General features: G+C 48.1%; 1 protein-coding gene and 2 long non-coding RNA genes across 12 annotated transcripts in view; 1 reads left to right on the forward strand and 2 right to left on the reverse strand.

The window, feature by feature from the left end:
- Nucleotides 1-1322, reverse strand: part of LOC132596823 (uncharacterized) — a 29520-nt gene extending 28198 nt beyond the window's left edge. For both annotated transcript variants that reach the window (XR_009562874.1, XR_009562873.1), the window contains exons 1-2: nucleotides 1140-1322; nucleotides 741-857 (exon numbers count right to left, since the gene is read on the reverse strand). This is a non-coding gene — a long non-coding RNA (uncharacterized lncRNA). The remainder of the gene's footprint in view (nucleotides 1-740; nucleotides 858-1139) is intronic.
- Nucleotides 1323-3861: 2539 nt separating this feature from the next.
- Nucleotides 3862-26924, reverse strand: part of AKAP13 (A-kinase anchoring protein 13) — a 341436-nt gene continuing 318373 nt past the window's right edge. For 7 of the 9 annotated variants that reach the window (XM_030873203.2, XM_030873202.2, XM_060293884.1 and 4 more), the window contains 14 exons: nucleotides 26230-26355; nucleotides 25996-26113; nucleotides 24885-25133; nucleotides 21670-21746; nucleotides 20955-21136; nucleotides 20752-20834; nucleotides 17908-18102; nucleotides 14628-14789; nucleotides 14129-14199; nucleotides 13618-13662; nucleotides 10795-10845; nucleotides 9705-10154; nucleotides 7930-8257; nucleotides 3862-7099 (listed from right to left, as the gene is read on the reverse strand). In XM_030873203.2, the coding sequence (XP_030729063.1) occupies nucleotides 7050-7099; nucleotides 7930-8257; nucleotides 9705-10154; nucleotides 10795-10845; nucleotides 13618-13662; nucleotides 14129-14199; nucleotides 14628-14789; nucleotides 17908-18102; nucleotides 20752-20834; nucleotides 20955-21136; nucleotides 21670-21746; nucleotides 24885-25133; nucleotides 25996-26113; nucleotides 26230-26355 (2187 nt within the window). In that variant the 3' untranslated portion in view covers nucleotides 3862-7049. Of the gene's footprint in view, nucleotides 7100-7929; nucleotides 8258-9571; nucleotides 10155-10794; nucleotides 10846-13617; nucleotides 13663-14128; nucleotides 14200-14627; nucleotides 14790-17907; nucleotides 18103-20751; nucleotides 20835-20954; nucleotides 21137-21669; nucleotides 21747-24884; nucleotides 25134-25995; nucleotides 26114-26229; nucleotides 26356-26924 lie in introns of those variants that run through there. The other 2 variants (XM_060293885.1, XM_060293886.1) reach the window with 2 other exon arrangements.
- LOC132596824 (uncharacterized) overlaps nucleotides 9830-26924 on the forward strand; it is a 35155-nt gene continuing 18060 nt past the window's right edge. Inside the window, exons 1-2 of the long non-coding RNA XR_009562875.1 lie at nucleotides 9830-10297; nucleotides 19989-21210. This is a non-coding gene — a long non-coding RNA (uncharacterized lncRNA). The remainder of the gene's footprint in view (nucleotides 10298-19988; nucleotides 21211-26924) is intronic.

Consider the following 26924-nt stretch of genomic DNA (forward strand, 5'->3'; position numbering starts at 1 on the left):
TGAAAGAGGAAAACAGGGATAGACAGGTCCAATAACTTGTCCAAGGTCACTTGGCCATTAGATGGCTGGACTGGACGTTGAGCCCAGACTCTGATCCGAAGTCTGCGCCCGTCCTTTCACTCACCCCATGGCCCCCCAGCCTTTGTCCACTGCCCCCTCCACGGAGCGGGAGCCCAGCCGGGGCCGGTCCCCAGCTCCTCCTGAGGGTGGAGGGAGCATTGTTTCAGGTGACCAGCGTCCCGCTCCTTTGTCCTTTGGATGCAGAGACCAGGCAAGGCTGGGAACTGGGGTTGTCCAGGCAACGGCCCAGCTTCAACCCCAAAGCTGCTGGGGGTGGGGTGGGAAGTTCAGGGCCCTCAAGGGATGTGCTGACAAGGGAGGGGGAGAAAAGCAGGCCCGGTTCTCAGCTGGCGTAAGGAGCTCACTCCCCTCACGGCCCCTGAGCCCCGCCAGCCAATCCCCTCAGAGGCCCTCCTGGGTCCCCCTCTCCTCCCACCTCCATCCCAAGGGTCCAGATACCGTTTCCCAGGAAGAAAGTCTCACCAAGGCGCCTGGGGGGAAGAGCAGCCCAAACTTCAGTGGGACTATTTACAGCTGTGTGAGTGATTACCATGTGAAAGAAAGAGGCCAGAGGGGCCTGAGGACGCCCTGGCTGTAACTTGGACACCAAAGGACTTGGGAGAGGGTGTATGGGGGAGGCCGGTGGGGTGCACCAAGTTCTGCCCAAGTCTGGGGTGTACCAAGTTCTGCCTCCTTTTCCACGTCGGACTCCTCTTGGGACCCTGATGGGGGTGGCATCATGTCCACCTGGATTGCTCCACCACCTCCGGGCAACCTTCCGGCGGTGACCTGAGGCCCTGAAGGAATGGGGGTAAAGTTAAGGGAAAAGAAACCTCCCAAGAATCCCAGAGCAGGAGCTGTGGTGGGCGAGGCCCTTGCGGGCTGAACCAGGGATGCGGTGCTGGAAGGAGGTTCCTGATCTTATTCCTGTGCTCTGCAGCACAGCTCACCACCGATCTATTTTGTTCCCACTTCCTAGGAAGTAACAGAACCTGTGCGCTGTATTTCCTCCCTGCCCTGCAAGCTCTTTTCTGGACTTTCCAGCATCCCAACACCTCTTCCCGGCATTTGTGACTCACGTTTCCGTCCTGCTGCGTTGGTTAGCAGGACTCCCTTCCTGGGCACATGGCTGCCACAACCTGGTCTCCCTTCAGGTGGGAGGTCCTCAGACAGGAGTGGCCCCTTTTATCTGGGGCACTTCTCCCTCAGGAGCAGGCAGACACCCCACGCCCCGCTGCATGGATGGCCGGTCCTTGTGGAGCCCTGCGGGCTTTGTGCCTCTGCTCTTCTTCTGGAACAAAGGATGACACCTCCTCCCTCTTCTGGCCTGCCTGCCACATGGAGCCCGTCCCTGGCTCAGACCCAAGCACGATGGGAGCAGAGCGGCGGAGGAGGGAGGCCGTGGGAACCACTCTCCCAGCCCCGCTGGGGGCGTGGGCATGCTGCAGCTGCCGGGACAGCCGAGGGCAGACGGCAGAGAGAAGGGACCAGTGTTTGCTGGCTTCTGGGGAGGCATCTATTGCCACCAGGGCTGCAAGACTCCTTAGAAATCTGGGCACTTCCAAGTTCACTGAGCAAGGCAAAGCGCTTGGCAACCCGGCAGGACTTTCCTCTTTTTGGTTGCCGCTTGGGGAGGGACAAGGAGCTCTTGGGAGCGCAGAGCTGGGAACTGAGGCAGCTCTGCCCACGTTCTTCGCATTACACCACGCAGCCGGCTGGACCGAGGGGCCTCTCATAGGGACAGCAGTCCTGGACTCCGGGGAGGCAGCCAGCGATTCAGGAAGGGCGGCACAGGTGCCCGCAGGCAGCAGCGGCAACAGCTCCTACCGTGTGCATTCCAGCAATTTCTCAGAGGATCAGACCCAGTAAATCCTTGTGGAGCTACATGCAAATGGGATTCTTCTTTCTGAATTAGTTTTTGGCAGCTCCCTTGTTTGGGGGTGGGATGAGGTGAAAAAAGTTGGCAAAGAAAGGCAAACTGACATTCATCTTTTTTACGTAGTAGAATCTATAGCAAGGACGTTTCTTACCACGCTGATTTGACTGGAAATGGTTCTGACTCTTGGTGCCCCCGGGTTAGGGTCCAGCTCCAGGGGACCTGAGTTCCCCGGGAGCTGCTCTGTGCTCCAGGGCTGTCCTCCTGAGTCCTGTTCCCCAAGGTACAGAAATAAGGTTTCACTGGGGAGAAGGGTCCCTTAGAGCTGGGTAGGGGGTGCCCCTTCACCAGGAACCCAGAGTATCCAGGAAGCCTTCACTTCAGGAAACCCACACAGTCACCATCGGGACTTAAAGGACATTTATTATTTATTTTTTTTGAAAGGGTGGAGGTGGACTTTACAAGGGTCGGAAGCCGCTAACCAGAAAGGAAGATAAATAAAATACAAAGGCAGTACGTTGTGGCAGAATTCCAGAAAACACACTGAAAAAATCCTTACAGTTTAAAACTGCTTCACTTTATACATAATTACAAATTAATATACAGCATCTGGGTTTTAACCCCTTTTTATCTAATAGGATTCAGCACAGAAACGTTCATTTAGCATTTGAGGACAACAAACGAGATCAGAGGTATAAGGTGCATGGTAATCACCCTCCTGCGTGTCCTGGTGTCCCCTGCGCGCCCGGCGGGGCAACACGCCAGAAACCTCAGGCTAAACCGCGACCGTGGGCCAGCCGACCGGGCAGGCCCCTGTCAGTGCTCTGGAGCTGCTCATCCTGGCAGGTGGTCACAAAAGGCAGAGGCATTCAAGCAGGGTGAACACTGGGGTGAGCAGAGACTGGGCTCAGCCTGGGTGTCTGGAGCAGGCTGTCACCGTGTGCGGCAGGAGAGACTTTAGCCAGCTGGGTCTGCCTGTCTTTAAACCTTAACAAGATGGAGAACTCACTCAAGGCCTGTCGAGCTTTTGACAAATGAAATCCGATTGGTACATGGAAAGAAGCCTTTGTTTTTTTCCCTCTTATGGCAGCACTAAAAGACTTTTCACTTTAAAACCTGGCCAGCAGGCAGTAGATCCCAAAGTTCCGGTTAACTAGGAATGTTACGCTACACGGAAAGAAAGAAAGAAAATGAAGAACCAAACCAAAACAATCTCTTTGCCCCTTTCCTTGTCTCCGAGGGTCCATCGGAGCAACAGCGCCAGGTGGGGCCGTGACCCCAGGACCACAGGTGTGTGTGCCACACTGTCCCGCTGCAGGAAGGCAAGACACACATCCCTCATCCACTGCCGCCGTGGAATTGGAAGCGTTCTTTCTGGGCTTCCACATTCCAAGTGTGTCCACACCCCTTGGCAGTGTCTGGGGGCCCCTGCAAGCCACCCTCTTCATGGCTGCTGAAGCCCACTCACCAGGACCGTCTCTCTCAATGTGCTCCCACCCCAGTCCCTGGGCTTAGCTGTCCTCTGGGCACAACTGGCCCCCCCCATCAACGCTGTATCAACAACTGCAGCTCCAAGGCCGATACCAAATCCTTGGGGAGAAAGAACCGGCTATGGAAAAAGAACTTTGTGACCAATGGATGAAATATAAAGCGCTTCTGTGAACGGTACCTTCGGGATGGAGTTCTGGCCCCTAAGGTTATGGTGCTACCTTTATTTTAGGTGGGGCCTAGTTATAAACCCTATACACTAACACCCACTCTCCAAATAAAGGTACGACAAAGCCCAAGGATCTTAAAAATGTGTGCTCACTACTGCTAATACTAGGGGCTTGGGAAGATAACAAATAAGGGAGAATATGAGCAAAGGAACAACTTTTAGTGGTATTACCCTGAGACATGAGAGGAAAACAGGTAAGATTCGTACCTTTCCAAAAAAAAAAAGTCTTGATAAGGATTTCTTCCCCACAGACAGCTCTCAGGGGGGTAGAGGATGGAATGTTGGCAAAGGCTGAATTATGGCAATCTGCATGTTTTTAACCTTCTCCATTTTCAAAGAAAACAGTTAGCATAGTTGATTGTCTCGAAAGTGAAGCTGACTGTAGGGAGCGTTTAAAGTGCACATGCCACCCGACTGGGATGACGACCACTGAGATGATGGAAGTTTTGAGAGAAGATGCAGCCTCCTTCCAGGCAACTCACGAGATTCTGGAACTCTGGATGGTGTTTCCATCTGTCCCCCAAAACCTAAACACAAGGAAGGCCAGCCATCTGATTTGCGGAGCTTAGAGAAGCACAGCCCCTAGCGTGGGGACACTGTGGAGAACTGAGTCTGAGCTGTCCCGGGAGACAGCCCCTTCTCACATGAAGGACACCTCAGTAACCAGGACAGGCCTCAAGGTCAGAGGAGACCTCAAGGCCATCAGCAAAAGCAGGAGCAGCAACAATCCCAGGTGGTTCCCCAAGCGCAACAACAAAATCCCCGAGTTCCTTATCAAAGGGGGAGAGAGACAGGACGAAGGCATGGAAAAGCACGGGTCCGGGTAAGTGGTTCTCTCTCTGCACCGCACACTCTTCTGGGGGAGATGCCTTCTGATTCTGATTCTAAACTTGTCCAACCACAAGCTGACCAAAGTATTTTAAGTTAGTGGGGTACAGGTGAAGGGGAAATCACCATTTTAAAACAACTACCACCGAATAATCAAGACAACCGAAACTTCACGACTAGTTGGGAGTAAGCTGAAAGCCACCTGTGCAGCTCTATACAGAAACTCAGCGTCCAGGGTGCTTCTTGTGAAGAGCCTGCGTTAGGGCAAATGCCATCAGCACTGAGCACTGGTTTCAAGCCCAGAGGCAGGGAGGCCCGGCCTACACGGACAGAGGAAGGAGGATGCAGGTCCTCATTCATCAGCCCCACCCCTTTCCAGCAGAGCTCTGGGACTGGGACCCACAGAGGTGAACCTGAGCCAGTGACAGGGACAGACGGCTGAGCTCCCCGTGGATCTGAGAAAGGCATGACAGGCTGGCCTTACTCAAGCTGTACGGACTGGCAGCAGGAAGCAACCTAACCTTTTGCTGTTTAGGGTCTCTGTGGGGGTGGGGGGGGTGGGGGGGTAGTACATTAAGGTTCAATAGAAAATCAGCTGGTTCTGCTCAAGGTGTGTTTCTGAAGGGTAAGAAATCTCCACGACAAAACTAGGCAAATGTAGCCCATGGGTGGCAAGTTCCTTAACTCTCAAGCAAGGAAGAAGACATCCCTTGATCAAAGTATGAGGTGAGGGTGGCAGGAGGGAAGGAAATGGACCCCTCCCCCAACCTTAATTTTCCTTTGGGCCTTCGAGGCACTTTGACAGACACGGGGGAGTAAGGAAGCAGCACCGGCTGCTTGACTGGACAGTTGAAACCGTTGGGCTGGTGTGTTCACCCTTAAAACACATACACACACATGCACACATGCACACAACACACAAATAAATAAAACAAATCTAAGCTAAAAGTTTTAAACCAGACCTCTTTCAAATAAACTGAAAGATAAATATCTCCATCTGCAAGGCCAGCTTGCAATTCATCAACAAGCACCAAGTTACAGATTTTTTTGTTTGTTTCTAAAAATTATGTTCAAAGACCCATGCTCCTGAGGGGCAAAAGGCAGGAATCAAAGACCACATTTAAAGCACAGAATTTTCCAGGGTTTCCCCTCCTGGGGGGTTAACAAGTGTGGCAGGTGCAGGGGCCTCAGGGAGAAACATCCTGCACCTCCCCGCTGGCGACAAGCCTCAAGGAATACAGATCAAAACACAGTGGGACAAGAAAAAGAGAGAAGGAAATGAACAAACAGGCAGCATCTGTGGATTCTTCAAGGGGCAGAGTACAATAACCAACAGGCCTTTCGTTTCTAAAACTTTTGAAAGAAATCAAATTCTGCCAGGCCTCCTGATAGGAGACCTTTCCAAGCCACACCTTCTGGCCAGCTCTTCTCTCAGTCTGTACTGGTGGGAACCGCTTCATATGGGCCTAACACACCCACCTGAACCTGCTTTTCGGCCAGTTGTCTAGTACAGGGTGGGCACCCCCTGGCAGCAGGAGAAGCAGGCGGTCTCTGCGCGGGAGGAGCGCGGATGGGGCCACCCTCTCCCACGGCGACTGCCAGGCAGGAGCAGCTTCCCTGGGGGGGCACCTCGAGGTCTCAGGAGTACTGCCAGGAGGCCGTGGCCACTGCTGAGTGGCTAGTGACAACCAAAAAGTGTCACGCCGCAGGGGTGATAGTGAGGAGGCCTCTCTACTTCGTCTGTGCCCAGAACATGTGGGCACACATCTTGGAAAGCCAATATATGATTTCTTTTAGACTTGATAAAATTAGATACATTTTTTCTTTTTAAAGTGACTGAAATACCAAAATCAAGGTGTTTCAAGATCATCTGCTTTTTAAAGACATCAAGCCTTCTCTCACCGGTTCTCACAAATATCGTCGTCCCTTCTGAAGTGAAATGAGAAATACACGCGAAAAGGGGTGAGGCGTGCATGGGGTGAGTTTACAGGGAGACAGCCTGGGAGGGCTAGTGGGTGAGGCTCTGAGTGCGCGCTCCCTGAGCGGTGGCGGGCAGTGCCCCTCGTGCGGGGCTTGAGCTGAGCCCAGCAGGCATCTGGTATAGACCGTGCACAGTTCCGGCGCAGTCCACATGTATGTGCAGATGGGCTACTGTATGTGTTCAGATGAAGTCCAACCTATCTGCTGTTTGATTTTTGGTTCTGTTCCCCAAAATAAAAGGCAGTAAGAGCTTCAGACCGCATTTGGAAACGCTCTTTTAGTCTCTAGGAATTCCTGACATGTCCAAAACCATCGCCTGGACTTCTGGGGCCACTACTCTTGGTGTAACATCCACCACCCAGCAGGGCTGGCCCCAACCCGAGAGGCGTTGGGTTGCCAATCCTGTGCCTCCTTCCCCACCCTGACCCCCAAGACCAGTTGTTCTTCTGGTCCAGGACCTGGGCAGTGCGGGAGGGCTGGGCGCCGCAGGACACGGGCATCAGTGTAGGAGAATGTGCGCACAGGACAGCAGGGGTTGGGGCTATAACCATGGCGGGACAGGAGCGGCTGCCTCGGAGAGGAACGGGGTCAGCAGAAGATCTCCTCCCCCTCTGCGGGTACTTCAGATGCAGGGCCATCTGGAAAAAAGGAAACCAAGGCGGAAAAAGAATTTCAGAAAAACTGCTCTTTTCACTGGTAAATTCTGTTCTTTCCTCCCCAAACACAAGTCTTCTGGGATGCAAACAGATGCCGGGCTGGTGGGCAATGACATCCGCCAGCCAGGCCTCCAGGTGACGTAGTGCATGAGGTCGTCAGTGATGTCCTCCGTGTCTACAGCTCCTTAAACTTTACAGAAACACTAGGCTTGCTGTTTGTAAATAGGCCTGGAAATAGGGATTTCTCTTCAACCTCCCACACAGAAGGGAGAGGAATCCTAATGAGAAGGACTCAGACCTTGTGCAGTGTGATTTGATAGCACGCCCTGTGGCGGCAGGTAGGTCAGTTAATCCCGAGCTTCAGCTTCCCAGTGTGTCTGGGGGTCAGCAACACCTCTCTCACAGTCACCTGCAGGATTAAAGCAGCCCTCAGAAAATGCTCACCAAGCACCTGTTATTAGTATTACTGGACCAGGCCTAGAAAGGCAGGGAGGACTGCAGCTGCTTCACTGAGGTGAGTTTCAGCTCCTCAGCTGGACAGTAAGTGTGAGAAATGAGCCCGCACTCTCTACTTCGTGCACGTGCCACACAGAGTGGGTTCTGAAATGTTCTTTGAATCTGTGTTCTTAGTGTCAGTTCCAACAGTCCTTTGCGGGCAGAGCAAGTGGGTTTGGTGAGATGTGTATGGTTCAGCTTTTATACACCTGAATGGCAGCCACCTCTTTTTAACCACTCCCATGCTGCTAAAGCCACCCACTCTTCAGGATCCAGGGACTACACGGCCAGAGGGAGACCTGGTGTGTGTAACTCACCACCGGACTGCGAACGGCTTCCTTTGTTCTTCTTCTTTTTCTCCTTCTTTTCCTTTGGCTTAGCTAACCCAAACAGGCGGGTGGACGTGGACACTGGGGTCTGGCTCTGACCCTCTGGTACTCTGTTTGTCTGGCTGGTGGAACCCAGTATGTGAAAAGGCCCCTTTTCTTTGTGTGTCCGAGAGATGCTGTTCCTTTTTGGGGACACTGAGAGTTCTGAGTCCAATGACCCCGATTTGGCTATGGAAGGTGCCGGTGGCAAGAGGGTCTCCTCAGGATTCGGAAGGAAGGATGGGATCCTCAGCAGCTTGGTGTGCTGATGTGAAACCTGCACATGGTCAAGAGAAGGGGTCTGACTTGGAGGCCGGCAGCATCCCCAGTGCCTCTACTCAGTGAACACTACCTGAGGTCACCGGCTGTGTCAGTGGTTCAGCCCCGTGTGCACCCACTGCCTTGGACTCCAGAGAAATGGTAAAAAGATTCTGATCTTCTCAGTTCCATTTCCTCCCTCCCTCAGGTAGTATCTATGAAAGTGCTAAAAATATCATCTGATGCCATTACTATTTTTATTATCAGCAACATAAAGAATTAACAGTAGCTTGGAAGAGGCAGCTTAGAACTCCCATTCCCTGAAGAAGCAGGAAGAGCTGCTTATCCAACGACTGATTTACACGGGGGTGTAGATAATTATTTCAGGGCTAAGAGATTATAAAGGTCTGTTCAGGTTAGAGGGCAGGTGGAGACATGCTTATACCAAGATCCTAGCCAAAGGTTAAACCAAAGATAAAGAGAGATAATCAGTCTAATCTGTGCTCCCGCTGGGCCTTGCAGCCTTCCCTGTGGAAGCCATCCTTGTGTCACGAAAAGCACATAGAGCCACTGGCTACTCCCCCCACAGACGTGAAAAACTCTGCAGGAAGCTAAACTGCTCCCTCTGGAAGATGTCAGTTTCCTTTTCTTTCATGATCCAAGGTCAATCGATCAAACAAATGGCAACCTGAGTATCAGCAGACAGGAGGATCTGTGTGCACCCAAGCTTCCCACCTGCCACAGGTGCCCCGTTCCAGAATAACCGTAGACCACCACTGAAATAAACTCGGGGGTCAGCGTGCTTCCCACATATGTGATGCCTTCCCATATAAGTAGTCGCTGCAGGAAAAGAAAGGTTTCATCCACAGTAGCGAGACAAATCAGGAATTAAGCAGAGCCCAGATGTCTGAGCATCCCTGAGAAGGAATATCCTCTCTCCATAAGAGGGGCTGCCTTCCATCATTTGCCGGGATGGGCTCCTCCCTGTAGCTGACGCCCACTGACCCCACCGTGTGGGTTCTTTCAGGAACTCAGGCGTTACTGCTCTGTGTGAGCCCCAGGCACTGTGCTCCGGGGGGACCTGTGTCCTCGGTGTGCTGTCCCCATCCAGCTACAAGTTCCTTTAGCTGGGGACCATTCTAAGTTCTTCTGTGGCACAGGGCAGAGGGGTTGCTCCCCAAATCCTGGACGGCTGACTGCCATCCTCAGAGATGCTGAGGCTACTCCGGCCTAAGCGACTGAGGGCTGAGGGAAGTGCCAGGCATCCATTAACTCCCCTGGCCAAACCCCAACCCATCATGCTGAGAGATGCAAAAAGGAGAAAAAGACTCACTTCCTCACCTGCCCCCTGGTGGTGCATAAACAGATCTGTAGAAGCAGCCTTTATATTCTCTGTCTACTTTCCTCCGCTGCTCAGAGGGTTCTTGGTTATGCGGGTCGTGACCCGGCCCCCCAGCGCCCCGTACCTGGCCGATGTCACAGTCGGCGGGCCTCTGGCTGAGCCGGTCGGCCTCCCGCTTCAGCTGCTCCTGCTCGCGCTCGAGCTGCCTCTGGGCAGCGCGCAGGCGCTCCAGATCGCTCTGGTAGGCGACCTTCCTCTGCTGCAGCTCGTCGAGCTCGTGCTCCAGGTCCTGGCGGCCGCGCCGGAGCTCGTCCTCGCGCTGCGCCAGCCGCGCCTCGCGCTCCTGCAGCGCCCTCTCGCGGGCCTCCCACTCGCGCTCGCGCCGCCGCTTCTCCTCCAGGTGCTGCGCCTGCTGCCGCTGCAGGTTGGCCAGGTCCTGGCGCTGCTTCTCCAGGCTGCGCTGCTTCTCCTGCTCGATGAGGGAGCTGGGCCGCGACGCCGTCCGCGTGAGCGCCCGCTCGGTCAGCAGCAGCTTCTGGTCCTCGATGTAGCTGTCCTGCTGCAGCACCACCCCCTGCGGGGGAGACGCACGAGGGGGGACGATGAGCCTCCGCCTGGAGGACGAGGACGCCACCCCAGACTACGGCCCTCCCCTGGTTTCTAAGCTGCTCTGGGAAAATGCTCCAGCATAACCCTGGGCGGCAACCAAGTCACAAGGTCAGTGGTGTGGGGGACTCGGATTTGGCGGGCAGCGGCTTTGTATGGGGTGGGGAGTGTGTGTTTGGGAAGTGGGAGGAGGTATGAACTGGACTGGTTAGAAATTGAGGATATTCCCAGAAAGCTGTGTGGGGAGGGTCACCCTACTCAAATACCACACAGAGACATGGAATATGGAAACTTACAATCCTACCAAAGGCCTTCCAGACTGAAACCATGTCCTCTGTGCATGTCAGCACCCCATGTGCTCTGGGGCATGGCTGTCAAGGGTACCTGCAGTCCACCATGTGCTCGTCAAGTCCAGTCTTAGCGGGTCGATGATACTCTAACCACTGCATTCTGGAACCTTTCTCATCATGAGAGCCAGTCTTCTCTAGTCTGAGGGCCCCATTTACCCATAAGAAAACTATAGACCTCAAAGATCCAGGCCAACAATACCCTGGTCACTGATTCTCTCGAAACAAGGAAGTGAAGGGATAAAGGAGAAGGGCACATACCTGCAAAGTGCTGAGGAGCTCGTGGAGATGGACGACGCTCTGGATGACCGGCTGCAAAAGGAATCAAAGGACCATCACCTCAGACTCGGAGGCTCAGACCCCAGCACACTGCGTGTCATCCGACAAGAACCCACCCTACCACACAGCAAGGGGCTTGCATTTGAACCAAGTACTTTCAGACTGAAAGCACCACAGAGGATAAGCCGGTACAAGTAGCCAAGAAAAACAAGATCAAACGAAGTAACTGTGTATGTAGGAGGGAAGTCAGCACACAGTGAAAGGTATTACGAAGCTCCAATTATTTAAAATGACTGGCACAAAAATGGCAAACACACCAATGTAACAAAACAGAAAGCCCAGAAGCAAACCGCAGCATTAGTATATGATACAAAGAGCATTTCTAGTCAATGGAGAAGGAAAGAATATTCAGTGAATTGTTCCGAAAAAACTGGCTAAATCATTGGAAAAAACTAAGCTGGGATCCACAGAAAAAACATTCAAATGGATTGAAATGTTAAATGTAGAAAAGAACTGTAAAAGAGCTGTAAGAAAATGTGAGAATGTTTTCTGATCTTGAAATAGGGAAGGCTTTTCAGAGACAGAAACAATGGATGAAACCACACACACACACACAATTTCAATTACTGTGTAAAAATGTATAATAAAAAGGCAAAGGAAACAGTGAACAGAACAAGGCAAAAGAAACCTTTAATTTAAAAAAGGCTCTCGTAGATCAACAAAATAACGAATATTCTAGTAGAAAAACAGGCACAGAACATAAACCAGCAATTTACAAAAGAAGAAATACAAATGGCCAATTATATAACATATTAAAAATGATTCAACCTTATTTGAAATCAGAAGAATGCAAAAATAAAGAAATAACCACTTGAACTTATCAACAAAATGTCAATTAAAAAATAATTCCCAGTGTTGGTGAAAGTATGATGAGAATGGATACTCTTGTACTGACAGGGATGAACGCTGTATAACCTTTCTAGAGAGCGGATGACATGATGAGGAAATAATCAGAGCCCTGCAAAAAAAAGTATGAGGATGCTCTTGGCTGCATCATTTAAAAAGCAAAAAAGCAGAGAAAGAACCATTGGAAAGATTAAATAAATTATGGCACATAACATAATAATATGCAGCTGTTAATTAGCATGTTTCTTTTTGGGTTTTTTTTTTTTGTTTTTTTTTTGCGGTACGCGGGCCTCTCACTGTTGTGGCCTCTCCTTTTAAGGAGCACAGGCTCCGGATGCGCAGGCTCAGCGGCATGTAGGATCTTCCCAGACCGGGGCACGAACCCGTGTCCCCTGTGTTGGCAGGCGGACTCTAAACCACTGCGCCACCAGGGAAGCCCGATTAGCGTGTTTTGTACAAATATGCCTTGGGGAAATGCTTCTGGTGGGTTAAGAGAAAAAAAGCAGGATACGAAGCTCCAGGGAGTAGTGAAACAAATTGTATAAAATTATGTTTATGCAACTCATACTCACACATAAAATACATGTCCTGTATAAGAAAAGGCTGGAAAAATGCACACCGAACATTTAATAGTACTATGGTACTAGTGGTACTATGTTTACTTAATTTTTTCCTTTTTTACATTATTGGATGTTTTCCAAATCTTCTACCACAAACATGTATTCCTTTTATAATATTTAAAACACAAAAACTTTATTATCAGGCTTAGCTCTTCTGAGAATACGATTTACCCCTCATTTAAGTTTATTCTTAATTAACAGAGAGAGGGAGAAGTCACAGCAGACCAGCTGACTGACTGAGCATCCGTAGTGTATAATCCATGCTGGAATGCCTGAAAACCACTGGTCTTGTACTGTCTCTTCTCACTAAATATGAGGGGAAAGTTGCCAGGTGAAAAAATCAACTAAGGGCTACTTTTTAAGCAGCACCAGAGCACAGCAGCCTGTGTGGGAGCAGGTTTACTTCATTCAAGGATGGACACGCTGAAGGGGGTTACGTCAGCGTGTAGACTAACATGCCAACAAACAGAAGACAAAAAACACCCTTCTGTGTTTGAGGGAAAAAAGGAAAGATTTCCTTAATCTGAAATTTCAAAAGAAAACTCCTCAGGGATTTAAGGTATTCTATTAAAAGCAGGAAGAAACACAGAGAACACCCTGAGAGGTACACCCTAGCACCCCACTGTCCTGTGTCCAATTCCAGCCTGCTGACACAGTCACACGCTTGGAGTCAACTAGGTTTGGAGACAGTAGGAACCTTGAGGAGGATTTCCTAAGAGGGACCCAAGGAGATGGAGAAACAGTGAAAGGCGTGCGTTATCCTGCAGGGTCAGCGGAGCTCAGCCGAAGGCAGGTGAAAGATTTGCGTGGGGACCTGATCTCTAGCTAGGAGACAACAAGGCTACTTCTAGAGTGACACACACAGAGCGAAAAGCAGTGCTCGAAGAAGAAAACTCAAGCTGAGTTGCAGGATAAGAAATTATTATGCAAAATTTTACCCACAAGTTAATTTGCCACGTTCCAGACTGTGCCTTTGGTGCCAGGCTTGTGTTACAGCAAAGGTGGCTACAAATTCTACTCAGTGTGCGCAGAAAGAAATCACCATGGGAGCTTCATGGCCCACGTTTAGAGAAAGCAAGGGGCTTCTCAAGGACAGAGAAGCAGAGGCAGTACTCTGGCAAAAGGGCAAGACGAGGCCCTGGGGCCAGGGAAAGGAAACACAACTGCACAGATCAGCCAGGAGCCAAGCTTGTTCATCATGGCAAAACAGAAATGAGTATTCCTAACCTAGCAATTATAACAAAATCATATTCTTTTAAATAGCTCATAATATTCTTACCTCACTGTTTCTTTTAAGCATAAATGCCAGGTTAGCATTTCCACCCTATAAAACAAACAAAAAAAGTGCATTTAAAAACAACGAAGACTCTGAGGCAAGAATGATATTCAGCGTGTGTCTGAGTTATGCTGTGACTTCCCGTTTTCGTTCTTTTCTACAGCTTCTCACTGCAGGGCAGTGAAGATTTGAGGCTGAACTGTTACTGATGCCTTGCAAAGAGTTCAGGGGGGTGTGTGCATTTAAACAAGCCTCTTAATGAAACTGGTCCAGCCACGGCCGCAGCAGAGCTGTGCACGTAGACGTGGTGTCTGGAGACAGGCCCAACGGCCAAGAACGTGGGGCTCTGAATTGTACTGTTTGCTTAAAAACGTGCTTTCCTCTTCAGATAAAACAGGAAATAAAAACGGCAAATTGGGCATCCAAAACAAAATCAAAGTAGGCTAGTTTCAAAGACTATGAATTTAGAGGAAGTGCAGGGAGGACTTAGGGAGTGTACTTTACAAAGAAATACCTTTTTCAGACCACTATCCGATTCTGTTCTCCTAAGATCTTGGCCATCATCTCCTTCTTCCTTCTCACCTCCTAAACAAACAAACAAGGTGGTTTTTTTTTTGCAGTTGTAAAACAGATTAGCCAATGGAATACTATATACATAGCTTAGGGACAGAATATTTCTGAATCCTATTAATGCCAATGGCAGCTAAGTGACTGATTATTAATAATTTTACGGATGCAGAAGAACTAGAAGCAGAAAGGAAAAACAAGTGTTATTACCCCCCTTTGGCTATAGCTTAGCTGAGATCTCAGGAAAACCTCTTTTATTACTGAAAATGAACATGACATTCATAGAGGTTCCTGAGTGTTTCAGCAGCTAGATACTTATTAGGATCTCACTAAAACATTTACTGACTGATTGGGACAGAGGAGATGGAGCTACCAGAGTACAGATCATTTTTAGTTGTGATAGTTAAGGACTGCCCATAAGAACACATGAGTTCAAAACCACTGACCTTTTGAAGCATTCATCTGATGGCTGTCAAATCCTCCAAAGGTCTCTGCTCTCCGGGGCAAGGAAACGGGGCCTACCATGCCTTCTTGTTCAACAGGGCTGCTGACAGCCTGCCCAAGTGTGCCTCCCAGGCTTCCACTCACCAAGCCCTGAAGGATCTCCACTGGAAGAAAGGAAACATGCAAAACTGACATCGCCTCTTTTAATGGGAAAAAGAAAATCTCATGGTAATACACTATATGTAAAGGGAAGAGGAACAGAAAATGCCAAAGTGACCACGTGACTTCCTTTGCTGAGAGAAAGCTCTCAGCTCAGGATATATGCGTTAAATGGATTCTACTGGAAATGCAGAGATTAACTCTTCAGCCTTATTCACATGAGACCTAGGAGATTTAAAAGGGTACAGGGAAGGCAGAGTAATTTACTGGAAGGAGCATGGCTCCGGGAGTCAGATCCAAAGCAGCCAAAAGGAATTCCCTAGGAAGTAAGGTGAGGCAATTTGAGAACTGCAGTTCAAACTGGCAGGCTTTTTGCCCCTCCCATAGGGAGGTCAAGGGGCTACAGCAGTCTAAGCATCTGAATTCTCAAATCCAACCAGCTAGGGTTCTCTTCTAGAGCAGCAGTGTCCCACAGGAAGGAGAAAGTGCTGAAAGTGGAATAAAAATTGAGCAGGAGAGAAGCCACAGAGATAAAGGAAAAAGAAGGTCCAGATAGAATAAGGGAGGAAACAGAGGCAGGGAATCTCCTAAGACAAGCCATTGTTATTTTCTAAAAACACTACATGAAAACAATAGAAGAGTCCGATGAAGTGAAAGAAGCTATCTTAGCCTAAAAATGTAGGAAATGTATTTCACGTAAAAATGAGCAACAGAAAAACATCAAAGTCAAATCCCACACAAAGTTAAGGAAAGGCAGAGAGAGAGAAAAAACAAGGGGCATAACTTCCCTACATATAATAAAAGCACATCAGAAGGACATGCCCATAAAGTGAGCTAATAAAATAAAGAAAATGACACAAGACATGAAAGAACCTAAGTCAGAATCAGAAAACACAGAAAGGAGGTGGCAAAACTCAAGTGGAAATGAAAGGAAAAGGTATCCCTTTAAGAAATGGAAACTGAACTAGAATATGAGAACAAATAAGCCCAAAAGAAAATGACTTAAGATAATAGATGGTGAAAGGACATTTAAACATTAAAAAGATGAAGCTATAAAAAGTACTATGGGAAGCAAGAAGTACTGAAGACAGGCAATGATGATCCAACATATGGACAGTGGGAGTTCTTGAAGAAGAAAATCAAAGCAAGGGTGTAGGAAAAATACTAAAAACTATAAGAATACATCTCTGAAATCTGAAAAATCTGAAACTATATGTCAAAATAGAACACTGTGAACCCGAGAACATCAGTCCAGGATAACCAGCACCAAGGCATATTCTAGTAAAACTACTCGGATTTAGGGGAAAAAAATCCTTTGGGCGTCTAGGCAAAGAGCACGCGACTTACATGGGGAAAATCAAATTACGGTTAGACGCTGCCAGCAACGCTTTACGTCAGAAAAAAATAAATAACATATTTGAGAATTAAGACACTCAGAGGAAGAGAATGTGAACCAAGGATTTTATACCCAGCAGAACAGATTTTCAAGTATAAAGGGCACAAATTATTACCGATATGCAAGGACTCGGTATATTAGCCTCATGAACCTTTCCTGAGACATCTACTAAAGAATAAGCTTTAGACATCCAAAATGACTGGAGGGACACTGATAAAAACGGGTGGTGGTTCTTGCAGAATGAAGACTACAGTTCGGGTCTAAGAAGGGGAGAGTGCCATATACAGTGGTTGTAAGCTGACAGTATAGACAGAGTACAACTGGTAAATAAAAAAGGGGGGAGGGAATGGAGAGAGCATAAAAGAGTCATATTTAGCGATAGCAGTGTTAGTATTGTTATTCTGATGTGTATGTTAGGGTAAATATAGGATATTTTATTTCTACGATGTATCCTTGAGAATGAGGATTCACAATGTGGAAGAAAAGAGATACAGATGTAATATAGAGGAGATTAAGCCCTGCAGTCCACAATTTGAATTAAATATGTATCAGTGTGAATTCATTACCCCATCCCCTCACGCACACACACAGTATATTTCCCCCAAAGCGGACCACTGAAAAGGCCCAACCTAGTAACAATGAAAACCCCAGCAGCAATAACCACCCCTAGCGCCTAGACAGTGGTCTTGAAACATCATTTCCCACTAAAAGAAACCAGAGCTTCTCAGAAAGATGGCTAATTCCAGGTATGGGCAGAAAACAAGATGAGCCTGGAGCATCTTAACATACCAAACAGCAAAGCAGCTCTCAAAGACTGCTGGGGTCACGCCAAAAGGACTCAGAGGCCCCACAAAGAGGTGCTCCTTGGCAAAGAGAGGACCTTTTTAACTTTTAATAAGGATAAGAACTGCAACGACTTGAAGCGCATCAGACATATTTAATTCATGAGTCTATAATAATATATTAAAAGTACTGGTCACTTTCAGAGAATGACCATAAATCAATTCACTACTTTGAAAACTGGTAAATAATGGGGGAAAATTAATCAAGCATTTATCCTTTTATCTTGTTTTCCCTATATGTTACAAAATAAAGAAGACAACTAGACATTTTGTGCCCCCAGATGAAAGAGCACAACACTCCGGTAACACAGCTTGCCAAAGGGATTATGTCTGAGCAACTGAGCCTCCGAGTCCAGCAGAGAATCTAAAGGAAACGGAGGGCAGAAGAACAGAACCCCTGTGTGAATAAAACCCAAAAAGAGAAACCCACAGGTCAAAGCTCAAGGATAAATTGTGTGGAAAAGAAAGGGATGGTGGGGTGGGTGGAGGACTGTAAATAAAGAATCCTAAAAGGCATATCAAAAACCATGAATACAACGGAGCCACAGGGTCTGTGAACAGGCACTTGGCCATAAAACCATAAAGAAACCTAAGCGATTACTGTAAAAGTCACAATATACTTTCAGGAGGGAGGGAGAGAGCTCTGATGGGGACAGGACATGTGGAAGGGCTTTAAGGGGTCTGGCCACATTTTATTTCTTGACCTGGGTAGTAGTTACAAGGATGCCCACCTGATAAGAATTTACTAAAGCGAAATATGTATTGGGTTGTTTTCTGTATTTGTGATTTATTTTACAATAAAAAAGTACAAACTGGTAGAGAATATTAGTGTGAAAACCACTGTGGGAGGAGACAAGGAGGGGGGCAATGCTGAATGTAAATTACCCTCATTTATGGCACTTTTCATTAAAGGCCCTCCTTTGAGAGCCTCTTCTGTGTTGGATCGGAAGAGGATTCTAGAGCTTTGAATTGGGGAGCCATCCTCTGGCAAGGGAGTGCTGCACTCAGTCATGTCCCGGAAAATCATCTCCTTCTCTTCCAGTAAGAGTAGGATCTGCTGGTCCTTTTGCTGAAGTTGTTCTGCAGGTGCACAGAGAAGAGATCTGGTGACTTGACTGTTCACTATGATGAGATGACTAAGACATGAGCACCACCTTGTGGTAACGCATGGAACCACAAGGAACACAGCTTCCCCCACTTTCTTTTTCATCATGAAGGCAGTATCAAGCTTTTGATCTGTAATGTCTACCTGGAAAACTATCCTGGGTCTTTCTACGCAAATGCCAGAATTTCTGACATAACTAACTTGCACTCTGTTCCATTCTCCTGCCTCCTGTTTATTTCTCAACCCACACACTCTTCTCTGGCTTCTGCCCATCACTCTGCATCTGCTCTTTCCAAGGTTACCCTTCACTACTGAATCCAGTGAAGTCTTTCATTTCATCTTTTCCAGCGTGGATACTTCCCCCATTTAAAACTGTTTCCCGGACTTCCCTGGTGGCGCAGTGGTTAAGAATCCGCCTGCCAATGCAGGGAACACGGGTTCGAGCCCTGGTCCGGGAAGATCCCACATGCCGTGGGGCAACTAAGCCCGTGTGCCACAACTGCTGAGCCTGCACTCTACAGCCTGCGAGCCACAACTACTGAAGCCTGCGTGCGCCTACAGCCTGTACTCCGCAACAAAAGAAGCCACCGCAATGAGAAGCCCCCACTAGCCGCAACTAGAGAAAGCCTGCGTACAGCAACGAAGACCCAAGGCAGCCCAAAAGGAATGAATGAATGAATGAATAAAGTAAAATAAAATAAAACTGTTTCCCTCCCCATCTGCTTTTGAGGACACTGCTGGTTCTCTTCCTACCACTCTTACTCCAGCACTTTACAGACCAGACCTGCCACCTGCCATGAATGAGTATCTGGGCTACCCCACCCCCCAGCCCTGGGCTCCATCCTAGACTCCTTTCTATACTTTACATGCTTTCCTCTCGGGGACCTCAGTCACTCCCATGGCTTCAATTACCTCTTATGTGCTGATAACTCACAAAAGGCACCCCAAATCCTACCCACTTTTTGAGCACCAGACTGCTGAGTCCCACTGTCAGGCGGCTCTCTCCACCTAGACGCTTTGTTCTCCGCAGGTCAGAAAACTGTTCTCCCTTCTTGCCACCCCGTCTCCTCCCTGTAGCCTGTGGCCTCTTCCTCAGGCAACAACACTGTCATCCCCCAGTTACCCAGCTGGAAACCTGGGAGCGGTTTTGTCTCCTCACTCTGTCCCACCACCCACAGTGGTTCCTTATTTCTTACTCACGTCCATCCCCCCTCCAGCCCATTTCTCACCAAACTTATCCCAAGAGTCCCCCAACTGGCCTTTCCACTCCCAGTGGGCTCCCCCAGCCCCCCAAGCAATTCTCCCAACTGGTGTCAATACCAATTAAAAAAATTTAAGTTTAAATTTTGCTAAAGAAATTGTATCATTCCCTTTGTTGCCTTTCAAGGTGTGGTGGCTTCCTGGCTTACTCTCCCATCACTCAGCCCTGACTCTCCAGACATATCAAACCTTCATTCCTTGGCAGACATGTCAAGTCCTTTTTCACTCTTCACCTAACTATTCTTCATCTGGTGAGGTAATTTCCTTCAGATGTAGCTCCTGTGTCATCTTCTCTGTGAGACTCACCACAGGCAGGATTCGTGGGTCCTACACACTTTACATGTGCCTGTGGTCTAGGTGGCCTGTCATTTATGTAGATCTCCCTTGCCAGAGTGTGGGTTTCCTGATGGCAGGGACAGTGATTTAAGGCTCGTTGCATCCCTAGCACCTAGCGTTGTGCCTGGCCAGGTGCTTCATACGTGTGAAAAGAAGGCAGTTCTTATCTCTGCCATCTTAATCACGGGCAGAGATTAAAAATGTGATACTGGCTCCAGTCTAAATCTGTCCATCTCTTCTTTTGTTTTTCTCCCCATTGAAACAGAATGAAGCAATAAGTAAACTCCTTGGGCGCCTATATTTCCTTGACTCTGGGCCTTACTTCTACCCAAAGCACGACACGTATTTACTTCAGAACACTCAGCAAGCACCGGCAAAGGGGCACGAGCACTGCTCCCTGCAGCTGAGCAGACAGGGAGCACAGCCTGGGCTCTGCCATGAACTGTGTGTGTGTGACCCTGGGTTGCTTGGCCTTCATGGGCCTCAGCTTTCTCACCTACACAGTGGGGATTACAATACAGGTCTTGCAGGGATGCCAACAAGACTACATGAAACAGTAGGGCCTTGACAGAGCGTGGTCAAACATAACCCATAAGCACACTTCTCCCCAAACCACCTCATGACGGATTTGGAACGCAGGGCACAGTGGTGGGGGTGACTGACAAATGGATCAACTGGAAAATTCTTTCCCGCAAGTACCTTTCTCTCCTTGTTTTAATCTTAGATGTGACCATGAATTCTGGCAGATTCTTCTGTGACAAAGTACAAAGACTGTCACCAGGGTCCAAGGACACTGATACCGAGACGAGAGAGCCAACATCCCCTCGATCTAGTATCAGACACATTCCTACAGCCATTGTTCCCCAGGACCTGTGCCAGCTCAGATCTGGTTTCTCTTTTGTTAGGAGCTATTCCTCTCCTCGGCTGACATGCCTGCCAGCACGGCTCTGCGATGGAGGAGCAGCGGGGACTCTACGGGACTGCAGACGCCCCCAGACAGGGCCTCAGACCGCTTCCACCAGCTTTACCTTTTAACTCCCGAGCTTTGGTGTCCAACATCTTCTTTTCTTCCTCATTCTCACTAGGAATTCCTTCATCTTCATCTCTGTTCCTAATACAACCATAACAAAACAGCACATTCTGAAGATGTCAATCAGTGTGACGGCGGCCCAACCATTATGAAACCACAGAGGTACCAGGAGGCGGGGGTGGGCCAGGGTGTGTGACTCACAGGGTGCTGATCGTGTCCTGGATGATCTGAATCCAGCTGTTCCGCTCCTCTTTGGAGCTGGCGTGGACTTCCACCATCTCTGGATCTTTCATCCCCATACTGATTAGGAATAAACCTTTCTCCTCGTGTGCTACCTCTCTTACAATCAGCTTCTTTAGAGAGATCACCGTCGACTTCTGGTCCTGGAAAATGCGGAGAGCGCAGATGTTAAGACATGGATACAACAGTCTAGCTCTTAAGACAACCTCCGTCTAAGGTAAGACTAGATGCCTTTTAAAAGCATATGGCTCACTCACATTTTATCCAACAGAAAAAGATTTCCAAAAAGGAAACGAAAATTTAAGGTTATCAAGGTTCGAGTCCTGTTTTCTGCATGATGAGTCCTTTCCGGTTCGTCACAGAATCTGGTTGGCAATGTTATAAATTGGCAAGATTTGTAATATGTAATGTGTGAGACATACTCCAGTGACAGATTTCTTTTTAGATCAAATGCCAAAGGCTCTCAAAAGGATTATGAGGGAACAAAAAAATAATTGGTGGGGAGGGAGGCGGGCAGAAAATTGCAAGGGTATATAAGGAATGACTCGGAGGCATTTGTCCTGAGCCAATTTTAAGGAGGTGGGAGAGCAGTAATACAGTGTTAACACTCAACACCTACCATCACCGGTTTGAATACTATTAATTACAAACAGCAGAGACAAACAGTTCAGCTTACCAATGACGCAAAGACGTATTTCTGGTCTTTTTCTTGAAGGAAAACTAAAATGTCAGTAAGCAAGACCGCTTGAACCTCTGTAGAGGGGGGAAGGGAAGAGAGAACAATGACCACTGAACGGTGAAGCACCTTCAGGGCACTTCATTAGAGGAAAACTCAGCAACACATCTGCACGGCACATTATTACACTCCTCCAAGGCAAGGGCTTGACATTTCTGCTGGGTCCACATATGGTCATTAGATTGTTAGAGGCATTTTAAAATGGGACCTATCACCAAAGCCTTGTCTTGGGAAGGCTTAAGCACTCAGTGCTGGAAAGATATATCCCACAAGGCAAGATTTTTAAGAATAAATAAGAGTAAAGCTGGAAAACAGGACTTTAACAGATGCTAAATAGCAACACATTCTACAGGTCATAATACTCAGGTCACAGTATTTCTCAACTTCTGATCATAGTAATGGGAAAAAGGCGTGGGACAGCAGACAGGAAGGCGGCCAGAAGGTGATGTACAAGAATATCTCAGTCTAATGAAAGGCAGGCTTCATCCACACGTCCTAGAGGACACGGATGGCTAGACAACACCCACTGCCGTCACAGGTACACGAAGTGCAGTGGCTCCGCTCCCAGCTCCAACACAGCACAGTCAACCTCAACCCCTCTGCACCGTGGAAACAGCCTTCTCTTCTTCTCAATTAAGACAAAACAAAAGCCAAATTAACATCTCTAGCTGGATCCAGGAATCAAAAGAATGCCACAAACTCTTGTTCTAATCCTCTAGGAGTATGAAGTGACATTCCCCATTATTCCCTTAAGGACAAAATGGGACCTCCCTGGAGGTGAGCCGTCTACTGAGACCTAACAGGTCCCTCTGTACCGCCTTCACTCTGGAAAGGGGAGCCTACAAATCTCTGGGAAAACAACGGGCTGACTTATGCAGCCGCCTCCTGGGTGGGCAGGACCCTCTTGGCCTTTTCTACCACTACTGACAAAACTGGGGTACCCTCTCTGTGTAATTCATTGCAAAGCTAGGAGGAAAAACAGAAGCAAGGATGTCTGATTCCTAGGGTGGTCTAGTTTTTCAGCCTAGACCACAGTAATTTTCCATGCACTACCATTTGTTTTGACAAGTTTTTTTTTAAACTTTACTTTTAAATAGTTCAGGTGTCTGTCAAAAAAAAAAAAAAAAAGAGCTCTAAAACATAAGTTTCAACTTTATTGATCCTGAAGTTTACGTGATCACGGCATCAGTAGATCACAGAAAAACAATCCTACCCCTTTCAAGGGTTACCCAACACAGGACTGGCTGTTCTTGGCACAAGTCATTTTCACTTGGGGGTGAAAATGACTAAACACCAAACTCTTATCTCCACTGGAGACATTTTAGGCCAGAAAACCTATCGTTTTGCCATTGCTTTGACCACAACATTATTCCAACAGCTGGAATCTATTAGTTTTTATTTTGGGAATGAATAAATAAACTGCTGCGTAAAGAAAATACAGCACTGGCAGCAACTCTAGGAAATCCATCCTTACAAGAGAGGGCAGGTACTTCTCTACCACCAGGCTACCTCCGACACGGCCTCACAGCGGCAGTGAGGCCAGAGCCGTCAACTGTGGTCTCAGGACATCACAGAGCATCAGGGCTGGAAGGAAGGAGCTGCAGGGATCACACAGTTCAAGTTCATCATGGAGCAGTGAGAGGCACAGCTGGCTGGTGGCAGGAAGGGGTATTTCTTCTCTCTGAGATGAGCCTGCCCGGAGAAGCCCCTCCTGGATCCCTGCGACAATGACCGCCCTCGTCTCGGTCACTGGTACCTCCGCACCCCTGCTGTCCTCTACCCTGCCCCCAGCAGCTGAACTACACACACTCTAACTCACTCACCCCTTTCCTGCTCAAACCCTCCATTCTGAGCCCATTCTTCGCTCACTCCCATTACCAGCATCCCTGTCAGTCCCCTAGTCTGGAGCACGAACCCACCCCAACCTGGCCCCTGGCCGATTCTCCAGCCATATTTCCTGCCTCACTCTGCTGCCAGAGACCCCGATTGCCCACCCTTCCTGACGGGCCAGATCCTTCAGCTCCATGCTTCCACGCTTACTCCTCCCTTCTGCCTGGCTCCCTCCTCTTGTCCTCAGTTCACGCCTCTCTATTCTAGCAACCATCATACTGCAGAGCAAGAACCTCTTTACGAGTCTCTTCATTCTGAGCCCAACTTCTAATGCAGGGTGTCCGGCGACATTCACCTTTGAGAGCAGCTGAATGCCTGGGATTTCGTTACTTAGCATGGTGAGACCCTAGCTAAGGAGTCCTGGGAATTCTCCGAGAGCAGCTACCTATAGCATTACTTATACCTCGGCGATGAGAGAAGCACACATTTCACTCACCTGAGTTTTACGTCAGCGGGGCTGACGGCACTGGGCTGCTTTGTGTGCTCAGCTCACCGAGGCCAGGGAGGTGGGCTGGGTATACTCAAGGCTACTGGTGAGGTTAGAGTTACCATATAGGCCCAGAGGATACAGGTTTGATGAAAACAATTATTAAAAACAAACAAACAAACCAGATGTACAGATGAATGAACAAACCTCCTAACATCTTTCACTTGATGGGGCTGATCACTTAAAAGGTAAAAACTAAAATCAAACAGAAAGTGAGTATCTTTTATGATCTGTTTTGCTTAGAGGAAGATAAAAGATGAAAAACAAAGTTTAATAATAAATCTAGTTGCTGTGAGTTAAACTTTCATTTCTCTAAGGTCTCAGGAGCTGAAAATTCCTCTGCCATCTCTTAGAAACGAGGGATGTATTTTTAATCTCAGAGAATCTATGAATTGTGCAACTGATGGTATTTCCCTCCTAGCAACTGTTTTGCCAGAAACCCTGACCCCAAATTTGTTGCCCCTCTTTCATAGGGAAAATATGTGTCCCTTAACATATTGCTTTTTTGTATGAATCTTACCCTTTGCTTTGTTCTTTAAAAAAAAATTTTTTTTTCCTTTCCCCTGACTGCATCATTTCCTCGTTCTCTTACTGTATTCTATATGGTTTTATAAGTCATCTCAAACCAGTCTTTTCTGATACAATATTAAGATCAATTAAATGCCTGCTGCTCCTGTGTGACGTCTGGACATGGGTCCCTGGGAACAACCTGGTGACATCTGGATTCTGCCCGCTGACCTCTGGCACATGCTTAGACGCTGACGAGAGTGAGCCTCACCTTTCAACCTCCCTGTTGTGCTCTTCAGAAACACGCTCCCGTCCCGCACGAGCTTCTTCCGCTTCAGATCCTCCTTGGCAAACATCTGACCACTCTTCATTCTCATGATCGACTTGCTATCTGTCTTTGTATAAATCTCATTGAGACGGACCTTCTTTTCATAACTCGCCACTTTGCTGTCCACAGCTCCAATCACACCCTTCACCAGGCCCAGGGACTGAGCTAGATCTTCCTGTTCCACTTCACTGTCTGAAAAGGAAAGAATAACTGTCTCTACTGGGCAGAAGGAGGGGCACCCTGCCTTCTTTTTTTTTGTTTTGAGGTAGGCGGGCCTCTCACCGTTGTGGCATCTCCCGCTGCGCGGGCTCAGCGGCCATGGCTCACGGGCCCAGCCGCTCCGCAGCATGTGGGATCTTCCCGGACCGGGGCACGAACCCGCATCCCCTGCATCGGCAGGCGGACTCCCAACCACTGCGCCACCAGGGGAGCCCCAGGACCCTGCCTTCTTGCTCCACATCACTGTCTTCCCTCTGTGGGCATGCTGGCAGAGCAAAGCCAACACGTCGAAGGGCACGTGCCTACCCCTTGCTCTGTCATAGTTTAAATCAAGTTAGATGTTTCAATGATACAGATGACATGCAATTATGTGCCACGTTCTAAAGTGGAAGGAACCCACCATTTTTAGGGAGGGAGAGGAGCAACGAGTTTTTTATTTACGTCTTTGCTTTACCTAATCCTTAATGTAACTGCCCAGGAGCAGGATTAGCTAAGAGAGAAACTACTAAGTAGTGATTAAACGAGAAACAGCAGTGATTCTAGCACTTGCAGGTGAGAATCACCTCCCAGTCTAGGGACAAGTGACAAGTTGCTCAGGTCACTGAACTCTCGTTGGGATCACTAAGTGGTTCCTTCCCTTCTTGCTCTCATTCACACTAAGTCTGCTGATATAACACTTTATGTTTTCACTGAAGAAAACTGTCTTTAAGATAAAACACAGGTTCTCTTTTAGACCTTCTCGACATAAAAGAGTTCTTCTACGGGGTCTCCAGTGCTGTTGGACAGACTGGAACAGTCCACTGGCAAACAAGACCGAGTCCAGAGAGAGACGCACCTTTGGTACATTGCAATATTCTTTGGAACAAAACCGGATATTTGGTGATTCGTTGGGTTACAAGCAATATACACTCGGGGATTCCAAGCCTCCGTACGACTGAACTGCTCATCTTCTTCTGCAAGGAAGTAAACTAAGTGTCAGGAACTACCCAAGGGAGAAGGCTCGAGCTAAAACTGACAGTGACACAATGCTCTGGACAACATGGAAATCCCCACCGTTTCACATCAATACCTTCACAAAGGCCTGAAAACGCTTATCCTTGGTATAGAGGTCTTTGAAGTAGTTTACAGACTGGTTGTGCTGCCCACAAAACTTGCCATATGTCTTCTTTAAGCGTTCTGCGTTCTCTCCTGAAAACTGCAGAGGAAAGAGAACAGAGGTTATGTCATAACTCAGGGTGCTAAACTCCTATTACCATTTTGTCCAAAGTTTCCAGTTTACTTGTGAAACCCAAGAGAGCTTCCTCATAACTTCCCCCCAAAGATTAAAAGATTAAAATGGTACAGGAGCTTTGGAAAACAGTTTAGCGGTTCCTCAAAAAGTTAAATAGAGTTACCATATGACCCAGCAATTCCACTCCTAGACATAAAAACATATGTCCACACAAAAACCTGTATATGAATGTTCATAGCAGCATTATTCACAATAGCCCCAGAGTGGAAATAACCCAAGTGTTCATCAGAGGATAAATGGATAATGTATGAATGAAAAAAGCCAATCACAAAGGACAACATACTGCTTTATTCCATTTATATAAAATGTGCAGAATAGGCAAACCCACAGAGAAAGTAGATGAGTGGTTGCCTAGGGCTGGGGAAGTTGGTGGGGGTGATGATGATAAAAACGTTCTACAACGGACCGTGGCGATGGCTGCACAAGAGTCACGGATATACTGAAAACCACTGAACTGTGCACTTTAAATGCGT

The sequence above is a fragment of the Globicephala melas genome, chromosome 2 (genome assembly GCF_963455315.2).
Source record: "Globicephala melas chromosome 2, mGloMel1.2, whole genome shotgun sequence".
NCBI classification, from domain to species: domain Eukaryota; kingdom Metazoa; phylum Chordata; class Mammalia; order Artiodactyla; family Delphinidae; genus Globicephala; species Globicephala melas.